The sequence below is a fragment of the Rhipicephalus sanguineus genome, chromosome 10 (assembly GCF_013339695.2).
Source record: "Rhipicephalus sanguineus isolate Rsan-2018 chromosome 10, BIME_Rsan_1.4, whole genome shotgun sequence".
In the NCBI taxonomy this organism is placed as follows: domain Eukaryota; kingdom Metazoa; phylum Arthropoda; class Arachnida; order Ixodida; family Ixodidae; genus Rhipicephalus; species Rhipicephalus sanguineus.
The window spans coordinates 143,060,033-143,080,341 of record NC_051185.1 but is presented as its reverse complement, the minus strand read 5'-3'; the positions used below and the strand labels follow the sequence as shown (position 1 = coordinate 143,080,341).

The 20,309-nt window shown below is 47.6% G+C and overlaps 1 protein-coding gene across 1 annotated transcript in view; it reads right to left on the bottom strand.

Annotated features, from left to right (window-relative positions):
• Positions 1 to 2,775: 2,775 nt before the first annotated feature.
• The window catches only part of LOC119406782 (uncharacterized), a 33,089-nt gene continuing 15,555 nt past the window's right edge, over positions 2,776 to 20,309 (bottom strand). Inside the window, exons 5-10 of the mRNA XM_037673516.2 lie at positions 17,912 to 18,068; positions 16,003 to 16,115; positions 10,364 to 10,493; positions 8,058 to 8,261; positions 4,929 to 5,051; positions 2,776 to 3,030 (exon numbers count right to left, since the gene is read on the bottom strand). Coding sequence (XP_037529444.1) covers positions 2,806 to 3,030; positions 4,929 to 5,051; positions 8,058 to 8,261; positions 10,364 to 10,493; positions 16,003 to 16,115; positions 17,912 to 18,068 — 952 coding nt within the window. The 3' untranslated portion in view covers positions 2,776 to 2,805. The remainder of the gene's footprint in view (positions 3,031 to 4,928; positions 5,052 to 8,057; positions 8,262 to 10,363; positions 10,494 to 16,002; positions 16,116 to 17,911; positions 18,069 to 20,309) is intronic.

Here is a 20,309-nt window from a genome sequence, read left to right as displayed (position 1 = left end):
GTTTCAGAGCAACCCGCTCAGAAGTGTTGCGATGAACGTAATTCTTTTTTTTTTTTCGACTGCTGTCCAAGTTCTTCCTAGTTTACGCCGTGACGTGAACACATGCGTGAACACCACGTCAGCTTTGTAATTTCTGGCCACTTTCTTCGAGCGGTGAGACAGCGCATGAACATAAGGCATGGCTGCCAATTGCTTGGTGACCTAAAATCCAGAATAGGTTTCATTGATTTCGCAAGATATTGCCAGCGAATATGGTCACTATAAAAGTCCAGCCTGAGATCCAGGTACTGCAGCATGTTGTCTTTAGCAACTTAATAATATCTGGGGTTTAACGTCCCAAAACCACCATATGATCATGAGAGACGCCGTAGTGGAGGGCTCCGGAAATTTTGACCACCGGGGGTTCTTTAACGTGCACCTAAATCTAAGTACACGGGCCTCAAACACTTTCGCTTCCACCGAAAATGCAGCCGCCGCGGCCGGGATTCGATCCCGCGACCTTCGGGTCAGCAGTCGATCGCCATAACCACTAGACCACCGTGGCGGGGCGTCTTTAGCAACTTGAACTGAACAGTGAAATGCAGTCCCTGGCCAAGCTCTTTAAACACTTTTAAGGTGTCAACGATCTTCTTGTTAACATTTTCATTCTTTACAAAGCCGAGGCAATCATCAGCATACCAAAACATTTTTTTTTACCACCCAATTCAAGTCTGCCACATACATTTACCCAGTCGTACCCAACGTTACTAGACTAGGTTGTTACTAGACTAGGCGCCCGCGATGTACGGCGCCTGCGGAGACATTGACAACTGAGCCTAATCTAGAAACGTTGGTGGGACCTGTTGCGTCATTGTTTGAAGTGCAGTGTTCTAGCCATTCAGATTCTCGAGTATAAGGGCGGCTAAGGACACCTGGTGTTGCAACCCAAGAACTGTTTACCTCGGCGACCAAAGGCAGGCCACTGTGAGAAACATATCATCGCTTTATTTTGATTTTATTGCGATAGCATGTTACATAAACAGTCGGCTGGCTTCTGCCGTCATGTTCCATATATATATATATATATATATATATATATATATATATATATATATATATATATATATATATATATATATATATATATATATGAAGGAAAGGAGATGACTCTTAAGGGCTCGTTTTCTACGTTAGACAAATATTAATGAGAACTAACAGACAATAACGCCAAGGAAAGTATAGGGGGTGTTACCTGTAGTATATAGAATATAAATGTGAAGAAAGTAAAGTGGACGAAAAGATAACTTGCCACCGGCAGGGACCGAACCTGCGACCTTCGAATAACGCGTCCGATGCTCTACCACTGAGCTGCGGCGGCGGTCATCCTCCCGTCCACTTTATGGGGTATATATGTGCATTTAAACCTTGGAGTGTTAGCGCCAATTGCAGCCATGGCGGCGAGTATGGAACACTTTTGTCGCCTGTTGGCGTCACGTAGCACGTGATCTTTTTACGAGCTGGTAGCTAACCAATAATCCCTCGCATACTACCTGAAGGCATCAAGTCTGATCAACGAGATCCTCGCTATGAATGAAGGAAAGGAGATGACTCTTAAGGGCTCGTTTTCTACGTTAGACAAATATTAATGAGAACTAACAGACAATAACGCCAAGGAAAGTATAGGGGGTGTTACCTGTAGCATATAGAATATAAAACAAAGGAATAAAATTCGTGGTGTTGGGACGTTAAACCCCCGATAATCAATTATGTTTAAAGAATTCGCTGAAATACTTTCCGATGCGCGGATTCGAACGGGCGACTCCTCGCTCCGCAGCGCGCGGCGAAACGGCTAGGCTACGGAGCGTAAGTTCATCAGCATACTAACGGCGGGCACCACTTACCGCTGACGGTACGCAGATCTCGGGGGGGGGGGGGGGGCATTTCGGCGTGTTCTCTTCATTACCAGCGAAATGGCGCGGAGGGCTTGCTTTGATGGTCGTCGCCCCGCTCGTTGCGATGCGCGCGCGCTCCGCTAACATAGGGCGTAGTCGCGCGCGCGCACGCTTATGACGTGAGGCGGTTTGTTCTAGTGCTTTCACCGGAAAGCTTGCGTTGAAGTTACAGAGTGCACGAACGTCACTTCGCTCGCTGCAGCGGCCGCGTTTGCGAAAGGAGTACGCTGCTCAAACACAAAGTAACAACTGTGAGAATTATTAGTTCGCGCTCGTCCTGTATATACATGTTCCTTCGTTTCGTGCGCCCTTTTTTTGTTCGTAAAAATAACAGCGCAAAAGACAACGGACGTACACACAGAGACAAACGAGCTGAAACTCGTTTGTCTTTGTGTGTTCGTCCGTTGTCTTTTGCGCTGTTATTTTACGATCATGAGCAACAACCAACTAGCCCGATTTACCGTCAGTGTGAAGTCCTTCTTTGTGTTTGAGCAGCGCGCTTAAGAGTCTATCTGTGACAGTTGTCAGTTCGCGCTCGTCCTGTGTGTGTTCTTTTCGTGCGTTTTTTGTGCTTGTGCAGCGCGCTGCAAGTTTCGAGCTGGTTGCCGTTCTTCGCGTGACATTCCAATTTGTTGCTATCGCATTCATTGCTTCGCCCTTGCGGCGAAACTGTGTCTTTTTTTGGCATACATTTCGAATCTTGTTTTCTTTCGTACTCAACCATTTCGGGGGGGGGGGGCATTGCAGTGAAACTTCGCCACCCCTAATGGAGAACCCTGCGCATGCCTACGATCATCCGTAGTGTACACAGTATATAATTTCATGACCAGACACCTAATTCACAATGAAAACAAGTGTATCTCAAGTTTTATATTTATCGGGCCATCCTCTTGCCAGGTGTCACGCGTTCTGCGTGCGCGGAGCAGTCCTCGGCCTCCTCGGGTGTACCGTTGCGACCGAAGGCGTTCAGAAGATCTCTGAGTGCTCGAAGTCGGGAGAAGGCTCCTTCGCCGCAGCGGTTCGTTCCGTCCTCGTATTCCACGTTGAAGGCAGCGAATCCGTACTTCACCGCTGTCACATTGCTCCTGGCGACGCACAACTGAAACGAAGACGACATCCTGTGTGAAGACTTAACTCATCTTGCGGCTTATAAACTACTTTTTATTTTGTTAGAGAAGCCCGCTGACGCTGCGGCCTTTTAGTGGCACGAGTCAGTAGCGTAGCCACAAATCTTTTTCGAAGGGGGAGGGGGATTCAGTCAACTTTATGTATGATCGTGCGTATATATATACACGCACACAAATACAACATTGAAAAATTTCGAGGGGGCGGGGGGCCAATGCACGAGCAACGAGTAACAATCTTGTTTCCCTTCCAAGCACTTACGTTCGAGCTTTGTGTTCCGAATGTTCATAAAAATTCTTGTATAAAATAAAGATAAGTACGAAATCGATTATTCTTGTTCAAGTTAAGGGTTATAATGGACACAAGTGACATTGGAGCATGTCTATCTAAATTAGGGCCAATTAACAGTCGCGACAACTAATAAAGATGGACTGAATGAGTTAATTGAAAGAGCAGACGTATCTTGTAAGGAGCTTACGGAGTCTACATTGCACAGTAGGTTCCTTAAAACAGATGGGATCGTTGCGGCACCTGGCGGAGCAAATCTTAACCACGTGCTTCATTCCACGTGACCTCTGAGATCCACTTCGGCAATCCTCACGGAACACAATGTTAACCCAAGGGATACACCACGGCACACGAACGCCGAGGTGCGAGTGCCATAACCAGACACCTAAAACAAGGATTAGGGTCGCCTCCAATTTTTCTTTTTCAGAACACGCGCCAGAAAACAGGCAAGCTTGATCAGTTTTTTTGTCGAGCGTATTTGCTTGTGTGATGCAATTCCATAGAGCCACTGTTTTATATATTTTTTTTATTTTTTGTGTGTGCAACATATTCCATTCCGAATGTTCAGTGCATAACTGGCAATAAAACTTTCCGAGGCCATCTGATCTTTCATAAAGCACGCGCGCATGCACGTGCAAGAAATATTACACCATCTCCCGCTAAAGGGAACCATGTGTGGATGCGAAGCAGCGGGGAGATTGTTCGCTTGAGCGGGAGATGGTGTAATTTTTTTTAGGAGCTAGCTCGCCAGGTTCTTAAGCTGGGGCGAAGCCCCACGCCGTAAGCTGCATCCACCCATTCAAAGCGTCGTGGAACGCGAAGAGGAACGCTACGCGCGTCGTGTCTTCCCTCTAGCCTGGCCGTTAATTCTCACAGGACGAGCGGGGAACGCGGTCGACAGGCGCGCGAGAGGGGGGGAGCGTAGGAGAGGAGAGGGGGCGCGCATGCGCTGGCGCTCATTGCGGCGTTGTGCAGGAGGAGAATGAGGCGCGCGAGAGGGCGAGGGCGTAGGAGGGCGCTCATCGCGGCGTTGCGCAGGAGAGAATGAGGCGCGCGAGAGGGGGGAGTGTAGGAGGGCGCTCATCGCGGCGTTGCACAGGAGAGAATGAAACGCGCGAGAGGGGGGGGGGAGCGTAGGAGGGCGCTCATTCGCTGCGTTGCACAGGAGAGAATGAGGCGCGCGAGAGGTGGGGCGTAGGATGGCGCTCATTGTTGCGTTGCACAGGAGAGAATGAGGCGCGCGAGAGGGGGGGAGTGTAGGAGGGTGCTCACCGCTGCGTTGCACAGGAGAGAATGAGGCGCGCGAGAGGAGAAGGGAGCGTAGGAGGGCGCTCATCGCTGCGTTGCAAAGGAGAAATGAGGCGCGCGAGAGGGGAGGGGAGCGTAGGAGGGCGCTCATCGCTGCATTGCACAGGAGAGAATGAGGCGCGCGAGAGGGGGGGGGGGCGTAGGAGGGCGCTCATCGCTGCGTTGAACAAGACATTTGTAGCACGGGTGCGTTCCCGTAGTATAATTTTCTTTTATTTCTTCGCAACGTGACGTATCACCCCCCGAATTCCAATTGGTATTGCGCATAGTCCGTACCTTCTGCTTCAGAGATTCGGGGCTGTCGTACGCCAGCAGTATTCCTGCCGCCTGGTTGTAGGCCACGGCACCCTGAGGTTCCTCCTTGTGGTGGGCGATGGTGTAGCTCGAGTCACGGCACACCTGCGCAAGGCCGACTATAGCGTCAAGCTGGGGCGTAACCAGAAATTTTTCGGGGGGGGGGGGCACCTCCTTGATCTGAAGTGGAGGTCGGGCACGCAATGTGATCGAGTGCCATTTTGGGATCTGTAAGCCACGGCAAAAAAAAAATTGGGGGGGGGGGGGAGGGCCCGGTGTCCCCCCTCCCTCCTCTGGCTACGCCACTGGCGTCAAGTTCCAGCGATCGCCAAAACAGGACGAGTACGTTTTAGCCGCAGTACTTTTTAGCGTTATGCGCATAGGCTGAAGCTACTGACTCCTCGTTTAGCTGGTCCTATGCATTCATTCACATTCTTGATCTTATAGGGCACCCCGTGCATCGAAGTAATTTGATCTCTAAAAAACGTTGCCAAAGAAAGCAAGAACTGTAGTTTTCATATAATTTTTCCCGAAACAAGTAGGAAATCGGCGTTGTCGAAGCCATATATAGGCGTGGAACTTGTTTGGGGCAGCGCTATAAGGAACACGTGGACAAAGATACATAGACGCCACGGGCGCTGTCTCACAACTGAACTTTATTGCCTTTTCCAGTGCATTTATATGTGCCATAATCGCTCGTTGTGAAAGCCACGTTTTCCCAGAACTAACAAGCAGCGATAAACAACAATCTTAACAATTCGTTTAGCTAGCAGAGGATTTCACATGGAGCATGCGTGCAAGAAAAAAGAGTAATGTAACATAACAACTGGCGGACGCTTCGAGTGTAAAAGGCATAAAACGATGAAAGATTACACGACAACAAAACCGAGATGTGCAAGTGAGAACCACGCTTAAATAAAACCTTTGAGATAATCAATCTCAGCGTCAGACAAAACGATTGAAGACCTGCTAACGCAGTTGTCACCTGCGTTATGTATGAAAAAGGCCTCCATGATTTCGCGCTCAATTCGCGCTTCTTAAGGAACTGTGTACGTGGAAAATCAGGGGTACAACCACAGCGTCTGCAATGCTCACCCAGAAATCCTCCAGTTTGATTGCGCACGTTCAAATTGTGCTCTCTATAGCTCTCTCGTTAAAACAGGGGCGTAGCCAGAAATTTTTTTCGGGGGGGGGGGGGGTTCAACCATACTTTATGTATGTTCGTGCGTGCGTTTGTATGTGTGCGTGTATATATACGCAAGCAAAATTGAAAAATTTCGGGGGGGGTTGAACCCCCCAACCCCCCCCCCCTTGGCTACGCCCCTGCGTTAAAACATCGGCCGGTCTGACCGATGTACCGGCGACCACAACTCAGGGGAATGCTGTAGACGACATTAAAAACGCACGCTGTAAGCTTGTTCCGGTGTTGCGTGACGCAAACACGTCGCTTCTTACTGTTAGTCAAAGCACACAACTTTGAGGGCTTGCAAGGAGCGGAAAAAAACAACTTGGACGTTGTGTTTCCTTGCTATTCGTTTAATATTAATTGTGCGACACTTGGTGTATATATGAGATGTCCTTGACCAGCACGTCCGCTTTGTTGGGTTTGTCGTTTGCTTTCGAACGTTTAATATTTTGCAGGAGGGACTCACAAACGGCAGTGATAAGTTCTGGGGGGTAATCCTCACGCTTTAGTCTCAGAACTTGGGCATTCGTTTTGATGCCCAAGTTCTGAGACTAAAGCGTGCGGGTTACCCCCCCCCCCCCCCCCCAGAATATAGCTTCCTTTAATAAACCACAGGACAATGAAAGCTTGGTCTGATAACAATTACTATTTAGCAAGCAGCAACGGGAAATCTCGCCTATCTCAGTTAAAATGATTCAGAAGAGTCCTCAAAACGTTCACGTCAGTAACATTTCTTGCCTCTTTTCAACGACAAAAGAACGGCTGTTCAAAAACCAGAACACTTTGCAGGACTTCTCCTGACCGCGTTCACTTCAGCATCTTCCCGTCATTTCTATAGCTTGTGGGGGTTCTCGTCGTCTGGCCAAATGACGGGATGCAGCGCTGCCTCACTACTAAAAAAACATTTATTAGTAAAAGAAACGACGGAAAGTTAATCTAACAACTCAAAGTCCTCGCGGCCACCACACATGCCATCAACGGTTCAGTTCAGCCCTCGCCACGCCGGCCGTCCACCACACGCGCGCGTACACTCCGCCAGTCCGTCACCAACTCCCCGCCCATCGTGTCGGCTGGTGCTTTTCTAGCCTTCTAGGGGATGTGTAGGACGCGCGCATCCCCACTGCGCAGCACGTGTTGTTATCGGGCGGTGATGGGCACGATTCCCACCAGCTGCCCGTATTTTCTCCAGTAGGGGTTGCACTCTCCGCGCCTACCTTACCCTGTAGGGTGCCACTTTTGTTTTTCTGAGACCCCATCACCTGTAAAGCGAGCGGGAAACGTAGTACGTATTCGTTGCTTTCCGCGAAGAAGACTGTTTATACGGCTTCGTAGATATATCATTAGGAATAAGAATGATTGCCTTCCGCTCCCTTTCAAAGCGTTGCAGCTGGAGAAAAATAGGTATGTTGGTATCCCTATTTCACTGCAAATAAATGCGATGGTTTGTGGAAATCACATTTACTTGCCTTCACTTATTTTTTTCACGGGCGCCAAAGGCTGGGGAAATGGGCACAATCCTCCAACTTCACAAGGAACCCTGCGTACGACTATGCCCTCTGCCACACCCTGGTCTTCAAGGTGGTTCTTCACTTCCTTGGGGACACTGGACTGGACAACCAGCTGTAGAAGCCACCCGCCGCGTCCTCGGCCATGGACGCCCCTCTCCTCTTCCCATTTCTACTTCTCCCCATTCCCCTGCGGACGCTGAGACGTGGTCCCAGTTAGGGTTGCGGAAATAGCGTCTTTACCTCTCCTCAGCCTCTCCTCCTCCTCCTCCTCTTCCTACGCCTATGCGTTTCAGCATCGCAGATATCTTCGAAATTCTCAACACAACAGTCACATAGCGTACGGAATTGCACGATCCAATGCAGCCTGCTCAATTATAGCACCGAACGTGAACAGCGGCATTGTAGGCGCCCACATACCTGGACGTGGCTTCCTAGCACGTCGCCAGAGTCGTGTCTGCATTTCTGCAGGAAATCGAAAGCACGCCGCGATTCGCTTCGGGTTCTCGACTCCGGGTTCTGGTAGCGCGGCTTGTACCAACGTCCGAACATGGCCAAGGACACGAACAGTGCAGCTCTGATGCCTCTCGAGTCCAGCTTGCGAACAGTCTCGTGCGCGTCCCTCTGTGCAGTAATGAAATAGACGACGAAAGGCTTGAAAGGGACACTAAAAGGTGAAACATGTTTGTTATTAAACAGGTTTATTATAAAAAGAGTAGATAAAGCTAAATGTCACTTGTTTGAATTTCGGCGCGCTCGTTAACGTCAGTGTGACGTCACGAATTTCAAAATCTTCTTGCGCATTTTGGCCACATTGGATTGGACTCTAAAGTTAAACATGAAATATGTTTAAGCTGATAAATAATTCTTTGAGAACTCTATTCTCATTAATTTCTTCATCGTAGGTGCCCCGCTTTAACTCAGTTATGCAACTGGACTACGCAGAGCAGCTGGCTGTGAAAGGCCTTCTCTACCTCAGAAGACACGTTGTATTTGGTTAGGTATTAGTATCAACTTCAAGGTCCTTATAGTTCGTTACAGAAAGCGAGCTGAAGAACCCTGGGAAAAATTAAGCTGTTTTGAATGTAAGCAAGGACAGCATTGCCTCCCAAACTAATGAAATGAAATCAGGCATGCCCAAGCACTCAGCGTGAATCTCAGAGATCAAAAGGGAAAAACGCTCGGTCCGCACCTCATCGCAGGAGACAGTCACGAATTAAGTTTTGGTCAAGATTAAGAGATTAGGCGGAAAATGTGTTTCAGAGTGAAACACGAGACCCACGAAGCAAAAGGTCGCTTTCCTCCGGGAAACAATCGCTGTTTGCGTGCTTCTCTCTCCAGCCTAACAGAGGTGCACAGAGACAAATGATAACAAGAACACGAAACGTGCACGGATCTTGCGGACTAACAACTTTTATTGAATCGCTTTCACTTGTCAAATACTCGTATATATACGCATAGGCGTGCGCAGGGTTCCCCATTAGGGGGGGCGAAGGTTCATCGCAGCGCCCCCCCCACCCTAATAAGTCCATGTATGAGGCAGATTTTGCGCCCCCCCTCTTAGATGATTAGGGGGGGCAGCCGCCCCCCCTGCCCCCCCCCCCTGTGCGCACGCCTATGTATATACGCAGACAGTGAAAGATGACGTGTCCAATGACGCAAGAGAGGGCGAACTTGGAGCTGTTACATCACACTTCCTTGTTTTTGCTCCGCACTTTCTTGCGCAATTGCACACGTCATGGCGAGCAAAAGCAACTGCATAAAAGTTATAGTGAGCAAGGTCCGTGTCCGCTTCGTTCTCTTGCAGTCGTTCGTCTCTCTGCAGCGCATCATTGCCCTTCGGTATGCTATACGGACTAGTCCTAGTTGAAGCACTTCTGAACGTTATTTCCGGCGGAAACAGCAATGAAATGCACTGCGATATCCCTGGCCGATCATAGACAAGTTGAGGTTGAGCTTTTCGTTAAGAAACTAATAAGTAAGTACTCATCCCTCGTTGTCCTTTTCTCATAACTACACATGACAGCTCCACATGCGCACCACGTGCATAAATCGCTGCGGGAAGCTGACAACCTGAAGAAATGTGCTAATGTGCTAAGAAACGTTTTACGAAAGTGCACATTTTGATTGCGATGACAATTATGCGAACATTCGAGGAGCATTTTTGCCGTCGCAGTCGCCGTCATGTTCCGCATAAAGTCCAAGTCGATAACATCGACCCGCGCGCGTTCTATGTGCGAGCGAAAGCTTGCGGATGCTGCATACGTGCGCGGCTCAAGCAGAGATGAAACGCGCCGGTCGGCGCTGTCGGGCGAAAGAGAGTGAAGGGGTATCTGCAGGTGGGGGACCTGTATCGCTTGGACAGCAACTGAGAACTTCGATCAAAAAGGGCGTGGCCGCGCGTGCGCTATCTCGACAGACATCAGTCGACAGCTCCTACCCTTGTGCGGTCATGGGCTCTCACCGCTTACTTCGCGTTGACGCGACAGACAGCACGAAAACCGCTTCGCTTCCTGGAGCGGCCGTATTCCCTTACGTCAGCGTTTTTTAAGGTTACGCGAGATCGGATCATAAAATAGTTAGCTGCTAGCCTTACTTCGCATAACATTCTAATTTGCTGTTATAGCATTCATTGCTTCGTCCTTGCGGCGAAACTGACTTTTTTTTTTCGTGTCTTCGCTACAACTCGTTCCGAACTTCCGTTGCCCCCCATACAGCGCCCTCACCAAACTGGGAGAAGCGCGTCGGGCAAAGTGCACCAGCGTCGTGGGTGGCAGTATCTCGCAGCTCTCCGACTCGCTCCTTCGGCTGGGCAAGTGGCCCACCAAGACCACCGCGTCCGGCTGGAACGTATCCCTGGGCAGCGAGACAGCACAGCGGTGTATAGGTGCGCAGCTGTACTCTTCCAAATGTCAGTTATCCTCTGATCAAACTAGGACTGCAAAACCTATTCTAATAACTGAGTTCTAAAATCTCTTACAGAGTACGCCCTCGGAGCGCACCACGAACTGCGAAGTGCGCACGGTCAGAACTCAAAGGGCCTAGCGGGATACGCACGCCAGCTTTTTGGCTGCAATCATTGCGTGGCTCGTTTAAGTAATGCAAGAAGTTGAAGCGAATGGTCGTTTTTATAACGATAGCAATTACATAGACACTCCAGGCGCGATCTTGCCGTCGGCGTCGACGGTCGCCGTGATGTTCATATACATATAATATCGTCCTGTGCGTGGTATCTTGTATGTGCGATTGAAATCGTGCTAAGGCAGCCGACGATCGCGGATCAAGCGGAGAGGAAACGTGCTGGGCGTATTGCGCGAAAGGCCCATGCAGGGCGGGGGAGAGGGAAGAGGGGGGGGGGCTGAGGTGACTTGGGCCAACGTTACTACTTGGGCTAGAGTCACTGGAAAAATTTCAGAGTATCGCATCTGTTTTCCGCGCGCCGCCGCCGACGCGATTGGCTTACTCGCATCACGTGACCTCTCGCCGCCATATTCCTTCCAAGCGCTTTGGGTGCAGGCGCGTTCAATGCAGAGCGTGGCCGGACATTTAGCATTACCACGGTTCGCAGAAGTACTTCGTCGCTTTTTTAAACGCGTCATGCAGGTGCAGACGGGCGTAAGCAGACATTTTTTTCGGGGGGGGGGGGGGGCACGGGCCAGGTGTGCCACCCCCTGGCTACACCACTGCATGCAGATGCCAGAAGAGAGTAGAGTCACTGGAAAATCAGAGTACCGCAAAGGTAGGCTGCACGCGGGCAACATTGGGCGGCCGCGGCCACTTCCCTTCCAGACCGTCCGGCGCGTTACAGGCGCGTGGGCGCGTTGCTAGCGTGTGTTGAGAAGTGACCGATCTTTTAGCCTCAGCGCCGTGTTACGCTCGGCAGAACGGCATTATATGTGTGTGTTTCTTCAAGAGCATATTAGAAGTGATTTCGAGTCATCGACAGGTATGGATCGACTGCGTGGTTAGCGGTGTAACTAATGAAACGTACGGCGAATGTTGCCATGTGCTCGCGAACTCTCTTCATGGCTTCATCGGTCTCTTTTCGTGTCACGCCCGGGCGTGTTCGCTAGGTCCGGATCTGTAAACATAGTTGCATAACGCAGTGACATCGTGCGAGATGCCATTTGCTTCGACATTTGGTGAATCTTGACTGTTTGCGCTAGCTTTGCAGTCGGTGTTCAGGTTCACTGCACTCGAGAACGTTATCGAACAACATCGAGAACATTCAACATTGCGTCCTTCGACTGATCGCTGACGCATAGCTTGCTTGCGCACCGTGCTTGCTGTTCAACTGGTTGATATATATGTTGTAGAAGTTGTGTGTGTACGGTAATTGGAAGTTGTGCGCGACGTCTTGATTCGGAACGCCAGCAGCCGAACGCACGGGCGAATCGGCGTGCGGTAGGTAAGGTGCATCTTATCTTACGATACGTAGAAAATTGGCCATCAAAAATTATTGACATCACTACTTAATTGTTTCATTTCCTATTTCTTGTCTCCTTAATATTCCCAACGTTGCAATGAATTTGCAAATATTTTGCTGTGTTCCGACAAACAGTTCTTTTTTTGGCGTTGCCAGCGCGTAAACAGCTGGGGTTCGGTTTCTGCACTGCTGCACTTTTTTTTTTTTTCATAATGCACTCTTATTAAAACTTCGTCAGCACGGTGCTTTATCTTCTTTTGATCAGAAATAGCACATCCCGAAGTTTTTAAAGCGCATGCTACTGCAACACAGTATGTATATATATAGAGCTAGAGCTCGCATAAAATCGACTCCCTCAATGCGTGGGATCTGCTTTTTTTATTTTTTTTTTGCTGTGACCATTTCTCACCAACTATACAGTATTTTAAGGGTACGCTCGGTGCAATGCAGCATTCGCAGCATTTTTTTTGCAACAAATGTAAAAGTATGCTTGATAACATTGCCTTATACCAAGTTTATCAACAGAGTTCCACGCTTCTGTTTTGTGCAATGCCAAAGATCATGCCACAATTGCCTTCAAGGTATACCAGTAAACAGTTATTATTTTAATAAATCTTCGTTTTCGCTCTCGTGCGCGACACGCTTATAACTCGGATAGCATGCGTAATCTGTTCAACAGATCGAGATATAAACAGCCGAGCAAATAGAAAGGTATGTAGTTTTCAATATCGCTGACCACAGCGAACCGAAAAGGTGAAGTATCCTGTCGCATAAGATCTTTTCCAGCAAAGTTAGCGTAGTTCACTGCAGGAAGGAGTGTTATTCGAGGGGGGCGAATTCGTTCAGGCCAACTATGCAGCCACGTAAACGGCGCTCTTTTGACATTAATTTTTCCCACACGGCAAACGAGATTCCCAGAGTAGCTCACCAGTCACGTTCGATTGATGGTGAGCTACTCTCTTCTAGAGTCACTGGAAAGATTTCAGAGTATCGCATCTGTTTTCCGCGCGCCGCCGCCGACGCGATTGGCTTACTCGCATCACGTGACCTCTCGCGGCCATATCCCTTCCAAGCGCTTTGGGTGCAGGCGCGTTCAATGCAGAGCGTGGTCGGACATTTAGCAGTACCACGGTCCCTAGAAGTACTTCGGCGCATTTTTAAACGCGTCATGCAGACAGGGGCGTAAGAAATTTTTTTTCGGGAGAGGGGGGGGGGCAGCTCCTTGATCTGAAGTGGGGGCCTGGCAGGCAGATGTGGTTGAGTGGCATTTCGTGCTATGTATGCCACGGGAAAAAAAATTCGGCGGGGGGGGGGGGGGGGGCACGGGTTCCGGTGTGCCACCCCCTGGCTACGCCACTGCATGCAGATGCCAGAGAGTAACTCCCCAGCAGTCGAATGAGAATCTCGTTTATTTTTGCATGCCGTGTGGGAAAAATTAATGTCAAAGAGCGCCGTTCTACGTGGCTGCGTAGTTGCCGGAATGAATTCGCTCCCCTCGAAGAACACAGAGCTTCCTGCAGTGAACTACGCAAATTTTGCTGGAAAAGATCTCATGCGACAGGATAATTCACCTTTTCGGTTCGCTATGGTCAGCGATATTGAAAACTATACATATTTTTCTATTTGCTCGGCTGTTTATATCTCGATCTGTTGAACAGATTACGCATGCTATTCGAGTTATAAGCGTGTCACGCACGAGAGCGAAATTGAAGATTTATTAAAATAATAACTGTATACTGGTATACCTTGAAGGCAATTGTGACATGACCATTTGCCATTGCGCAAAACAGAAGCGTGGAACTCTGTTGATAAACTTGGTATAAGGCAATGTTATTAGGCGTATTTTTAAATTAGTTGCAAAAAAATATTGCCAATGCTGCATTGCGCCGAGCGTAACTCTAAAATACTGTTTAGTGGGGGTGAAATGGTCACAGAAAAAAAAAAGCAGATCCCACGCATTGCGAGAGTCGATTTTATGCGAGCCCTAGGTCTACATACATACTCTGTTGCAGTAACATGCGCATTAAAAATTTTCGGGATGTGCTATTTCTGATCAAAAGAACATAAAACGCCGTGCCGCGGAAGTTTTATGAAGAGTGCATTATGAAAAAAAAAAAGTGCAGCAGTGCAGAAACCGAACCCCAGCTGTTTACGCGCTGGCAACGCCAAAAAAAGTCTGTTTGTCGGAACACAGCAAAATATTTGCAAATGCACTGCTACGTTGGGAATATTAAGGATACAAAAAACAGTAAATGAAACAATTAATTAAGTAGTGATGTCAATCATTTTCAATGGCCTATTTTCTACGTGTCGCAAGATAAGAAGCACCTTACCTACCGCACGCCAATTCGCCCGTGCGTTCGGCTGCTGGCGTTCCGAATTAAGACATAAATTCGTCGCGCGTAACTTCCAATTAGTGTACACAACTTCTATTACACATATCAACCAGTTGAACAGCAAGCATGGTGCGGAAGCAAGGTACGCGTCCGTGATCAGTCGAAGGACGCAATGTAGAATGTTCTTGATGTTGTTCGATAACGTTCTCGAGTGCAGTGAACCTGAACACCGACTGCAAAGCTAGCGCAAACAGTCAAGATTCACCAAATGTCGAAGTAAATGGCATCTCGCACGATGTCACTGCGCTAATGCAACTATGTTTACAGATCTGGACCTAGCGAACACACCCGGGCGTGACACGAAAAGAGACCGATGATGCCATGAAGCGAATTCGCGAGCACATGGCAACATTCGCCGCACGTTTCATTAGTTACACCGCTAACCGCGCAGTCGATCCATAACTGTCGATGACTCGAAATAACTTCTAATATCCTCTTGAAGAAATACACACACATAATGACGTTCCGCCGAGCGTAACACGGCATCGAGGCGAAAAGATCGGTCACTTCTCAACACACGCTAGCAACGCGCCGGACGGTCTGGAAGGGAAATGGCCGCCGCCGCCCAATGTTGCCCGCGTGCAGCCTACCTTTGCGGTACTCTGATTTTCCAGTGACTCTAACTTGGGCAGGACGCGCGCGCCCTATATTGAGAGGAATCAGTAGACGGCTCATACGTTTGTGCGTACTGCGTTCTCACCGCTGTTTGCGTTGAAGCGATAGACAGCACGTGGATCGCTTCGCTCGCTGCAGCGACCGCGTTTTGTTACGCCGGCGCTTGATTCAGTTACGCCAGGTCGGATGAGAAAACAGTTAGCTACAAGCCTTACTTCGTATGACATTCCAATTTGTTGCCGTCGCATTCATTGATTCACCTTTGGGCGAAACCATGACTACTTTTCTACTTGTGGTTGAATATTCTTTGCATTCATTTGCGAGAAAAAAAAAGAACTAATAGAAACAAACCATGAAGAGCACGTCTAAAGGCTCTATTGACATCTGGCTAAGGCTTGCTCTCCAAAAGAAGCAACTGAGAAATCGGTGGCGTTCCATAAACATCTATGAGTATGCAAAAGTAAAAAAAAAAAACTATATAGGATGTATTACGTACTAAAACACATTATTCAATTTAAAACTGAGCGCACATTACAGTTCTACATTAATAATGAAAACACACGTCAATAAAGGTGACCGGAGGAAAGAGTGCCACCAGAACAAATTACACCGTCTTATGTTGCTAAAGATATTGAATGGGACGTTTGTGTTGTGGAAGCGAAAGACTCGCATGTGCCAAGTAAGGAATTGTTGGACGCATATGCAAAAGGTTACGTATTTTATAAGGAATCATCTCTGAGTCATAATTACTACGCGCCCGATAGTCCTCGTAGTCTGAAATAACTATACCTCACTGCCCAATCAGAACTGATGGCACTCCTTTTTTCTACTGTATAACTTTTGTAGCCTGCTATTGTAAAAACACGCTCAGTGTTGTACCTCCTGTCACAACAACGTATATATGAATAAATGCAATGCCTCTGCATACCTGAAGACATGCGTGGCGTGCTTGATCCAGAGGTCACTGTGCATGGCAGCCACCAAGATGGTGAAAGAGGGACGCTCTGCGGTGCTCTTATCTCGCATGAGCGAGGACACGGTCTGCACAGAAATTCCCAAGCGACCCCTGTAGTCTCAATTTTACTATTACAAGGCTTCAGCATCAGTTTCAGTTTATTGGTTACATATGTATCAGTTACAAAATACTTGCATACAGAGAGGGTCGCAGAGTATAAATACTGCAAACGGTACCCTCTGTTAGAAATTGCAACGATAATAATTTCGAGAGAGAGAGAATGAATATAGGAAAGGCAGGGAGGTTAACTAGACTAAGTCCACTTTGCTATCCTACACATGGGGAGGGTAATAAGGGAGTAAAAGAGAGATACATTTCACAACACACACTCAGTGTAGCTTATCACAGGCAGTCGCTTAATCCTGTTGCTTTCAAGTTCTGCAGGAGGGTTCGCGTGGCTTTCTGGGCTTACGTGCTGTGAGACCAGGCTCTCAAGATCTTTCCTTTAGTAAAGGGCTGATCATCGAGTTTCCTCAAGATTAGCACATTAACGCGTGGTCGACAGGCAAAATCAGTTGAAATACAAAATGAAATAATAGGAATACAATAAAATACAATGCAAAAGGCGAAACACAGTATACAAAGCAATAATACCATACAAAATCAAATGCAATACTGTAAAAAAATATATAATAAAAATTCAAATGGAAACAAATTAGAGAAAGAGAAACGAAAGAATAAAATAAGAAAGCGCAAATAAAAAGAAATGTGGGAAAATTATATAAAAAATGACATACATAACTAAGGAGAGCTATGAAAAGTTAATAGAAAATATTTTAATGATAGTTTCAAATGTGAAATTTTTGGCACAGTTTTAAGTTGTACAGGCAAACTATTCCAAAGTTGCATGGTATCTAATTTAGACGTTCTTTTTACCGCAGTTACAGCGAACCGGTGGTAAGAAGTAATTATAATTAGAAGCAAACCTGGTGGGGTTAGTATTCTTGAGGGGACTACATTTGATGTAATCAAAGGAAAGCAAGAAATTAATTCATAAAACATAATAGCTAAGTTGTATTGAAATAACTTTTAATACATAAAATTTTGTGCTCATCAAGCAGGCTAAAAGCAGTAGAACGCGAAGAACTGTAAGTTATGATGCGTATCGCTTGATTTCGTATATCGTATATTGCTTCGTAGCGCATGACACTTCCAAATATTCACTTGCACATTTTCATTCTATGACTTACATATTTTCACTCTATAATGCACTAATCAATTTCTGATATTTTTAATGCATGTTACTACGAGTCTGGTAATCCGTAATTGATGGGCTGCTTGGTTTTGTGTTTGAGAGTTTGTGACGTTATTGCGTTAATACCGGCTGGACGACAAGATGCCAAACAACGCGCCACAAACTACGGTGGTACATTTCCCACAATTAGTTCAATCTTAGGAAAGTGTACACTTATCAGCGAAAGTTTACGGGACGCAGGCCCCACTGAAAATGCGTATTTCTGCACTGTTATTGCGCAACACCTCTACGCAAGCTGGTGGCCGTATCGTTTGCAATACGAACTACAGGCTGGAATATTTATTAGGATTTCATGTTCCCAGATAAAGCGAAAATATAGCTGTTTCGAAACTTTCGCGTCCTGTAAACTTTTGCTGACGGGTGTATACATTGCGTTGTGCTGAAAATCTCGTGTTGATAACATTGATGACCATATCACACAGTATAGTGAGTGATGCGAGTGAAGTAGTAGTAGTAGTAGCTTCTGTAACAATGTGGGTTTATAACTCCATGACCATCTTACTGAGCCACACTAAATGTTGGCTAGCACGAAGTATAGTTTCTTAAGGCGGTTCACTGAAACTTTACCTTCAGGATTTCCATCAGCTGCGTGAACTTATCATGAGAAAAATCAGCATACGGGGTGTTCAGGTATCCGAAATGAAATATTCTTTGGTCCCAGAGGCTCGTGAGGTGGCCCTTTGCCGCCGGGTCAGACAGAATCTCGTCCATTTCCTCAGATGCACTGAAAAATAAAAACTTAACGCTATATATATATATATATATATATATATATATATATATATATATATATATAGAGAGAGAGAGAGAGAGAGAGAGAGAGAGGAGATTCGTCTGCTGAACCTTATACAACGATCCTGTTTCATTTGCTCTACGTGTTGATCATAAAACCAAGAGCGGCGTCTTCTGACATGCTAAAATGAAGGAGACACAGAAGATAGTCGTAGCAAGACCACAGGCTCCTGTATGCATTCGCCTAAGACGCCTCGAAGACCATAATCTTCTTTTAAATGCGAATGCATTTCTTAGCCGGGTTATGTAAGGCATCCAGCGTTGTCCGCGCGCCTCTCCGCTCTCACTCCCTCTCCCATAGCAACAGCTGCGGGCGCGCGCGCTTATCCTCGCCCCTAGCAACCGGAGCAGGTGGTGCGGGCGGAGTAGCGGAGAGTGAGTGGAGAGGAGGAGCGCGCTCCGGCGTGTGAGGGCGCTCGCATCGTGGGAGCTCGGCGGAGCTCCCCCGTGTGTGGAGAGAGTGTAGGAGAGGGTAGGTGTAGTGCTTCGCCGCTCCTTCTCTCGCCGTTCGCTCTCTCTCCTCCCTGCGCCACCGCCTCAATGCAGTGCGTTTGAAACGCGTTTGTAGCGTTTGTGCTGCTTTGGCACAGCCTGAAAACAGCGCGTTCTAAACGCGTTTGTGCTGCATTGAAGGCGGTGGCAACATCCCTGAGGTGATTACGAACACACGTAGGAAGCGTTCGTTGAAAGAGGCGCCCTAAAGGGAGACACTTGAGCGCGTCGATGTGTCCAGCTTTACGCCATTAAAATTACTACGCCGTGTACTCTCGGCGCAAGAAATGCATTCGCATTTCCTCACGATTCCCTTCGGGGAGGTGGGGGCATCTTTTTCTTCTAAGTCGATGTATTGATCCTGCCCTGTTCCCCTCCCAAAGCTTTCTGCACCTAACGTGGTTTTGCACTGCCTCAGTGATCGGCCCACCTTTGACCAAGAGAAGATGTCATGTGATGACGTCATCATGTCATTCGTCATGCGACGTCATCGCGTGATGATGATTTTCTCATCACTTGTGTCGATGCCGCCGACGCGAGACGCCGCCAATGCCGACGGTCAATTTCGCTTTTGATGAGGCATATAAGGCTTTCGCATTAATAAATATCGTCATCTGCTTCCTGTTGCCGTCACCGCGAGAGCTCCTAAAGTGAAGATTTCACACAAATTGTTTCCGTCTGGACAAAAATTTCACACCTGATGTCAGAAGAAATCTTGAGCTTGCTGGACGACTGGCTTTCGATAGCGAAAACACTTAATTAATGGACTCACTTACCAACAAGCATAAACCATGGAACAGGGGCGTAGGCAGAAAATTTTTTTCGGGGGGGGGGGGGGGAGGGCACCATCTTGATCTGAAGTGAGGGACGGGCAGGCAAATGTGGCCGAGTGTCAATTAGGGCTCTATAGACCGTTGCATCGGGCGAGGAGGACCGTACTGGCAAACAGCGCTTTCCTCCTTTCTGGCTTGTGCGCGACGGCGCGGAGTGTGCGGGCTGGTGCTTGGATGAGTGCCGTTTTCGAACAATTTTTGCGTGTTTTAGGTCGACCTGCGGATTTTGTTTTCTTTTATTGCGATGTCAGCCAGCGAAAGGTCAACAGAAAACCACTTTGCCGTTTTTGGTTGTTCTAACGACTAGAAAAAAAAGGAAACTGCTGTCTGAATAAGTATGCGACGTGCATCAACAAACGCGTAGTGTTAGCGCTTGTGCGCACTCTTCAAGGTACATTGTTTGTGTTACGTTACAGGGTCTAAATCGGCAAGTGCCGCAATATATCCGGAATTCCCAGTGTTCCACGCAGTCAAACGTCAATCGAATATGGCCAGATGTGCGAACAAACATAAGCGGTCAAGTACGGTCCTGCGCTAAAGTGCAAAACATCTAAGTACCACTCCAGTAGCCACCTGAGTTGTGTTCGCTTCGTTTTATTATAATATTTTAATATGATGTCTTTGGTCAAAAATTAGCTTCGTAGCTCGGCTCAACACGGTGATATCTCTGCAGTTGATGTATACCGGTATTAGCACAGACGAGAAATCCCTCACTTCGCAGCGGGGTAACCGGCATCACGCATTTAATTATTGCTCGTACCAGCCTTTTAAAACCCGAACATTCAATCAATCAATCAATCAACCAATCAATCAATCAATCAATTTATTTCCTTTCAATAGGAGGAGTA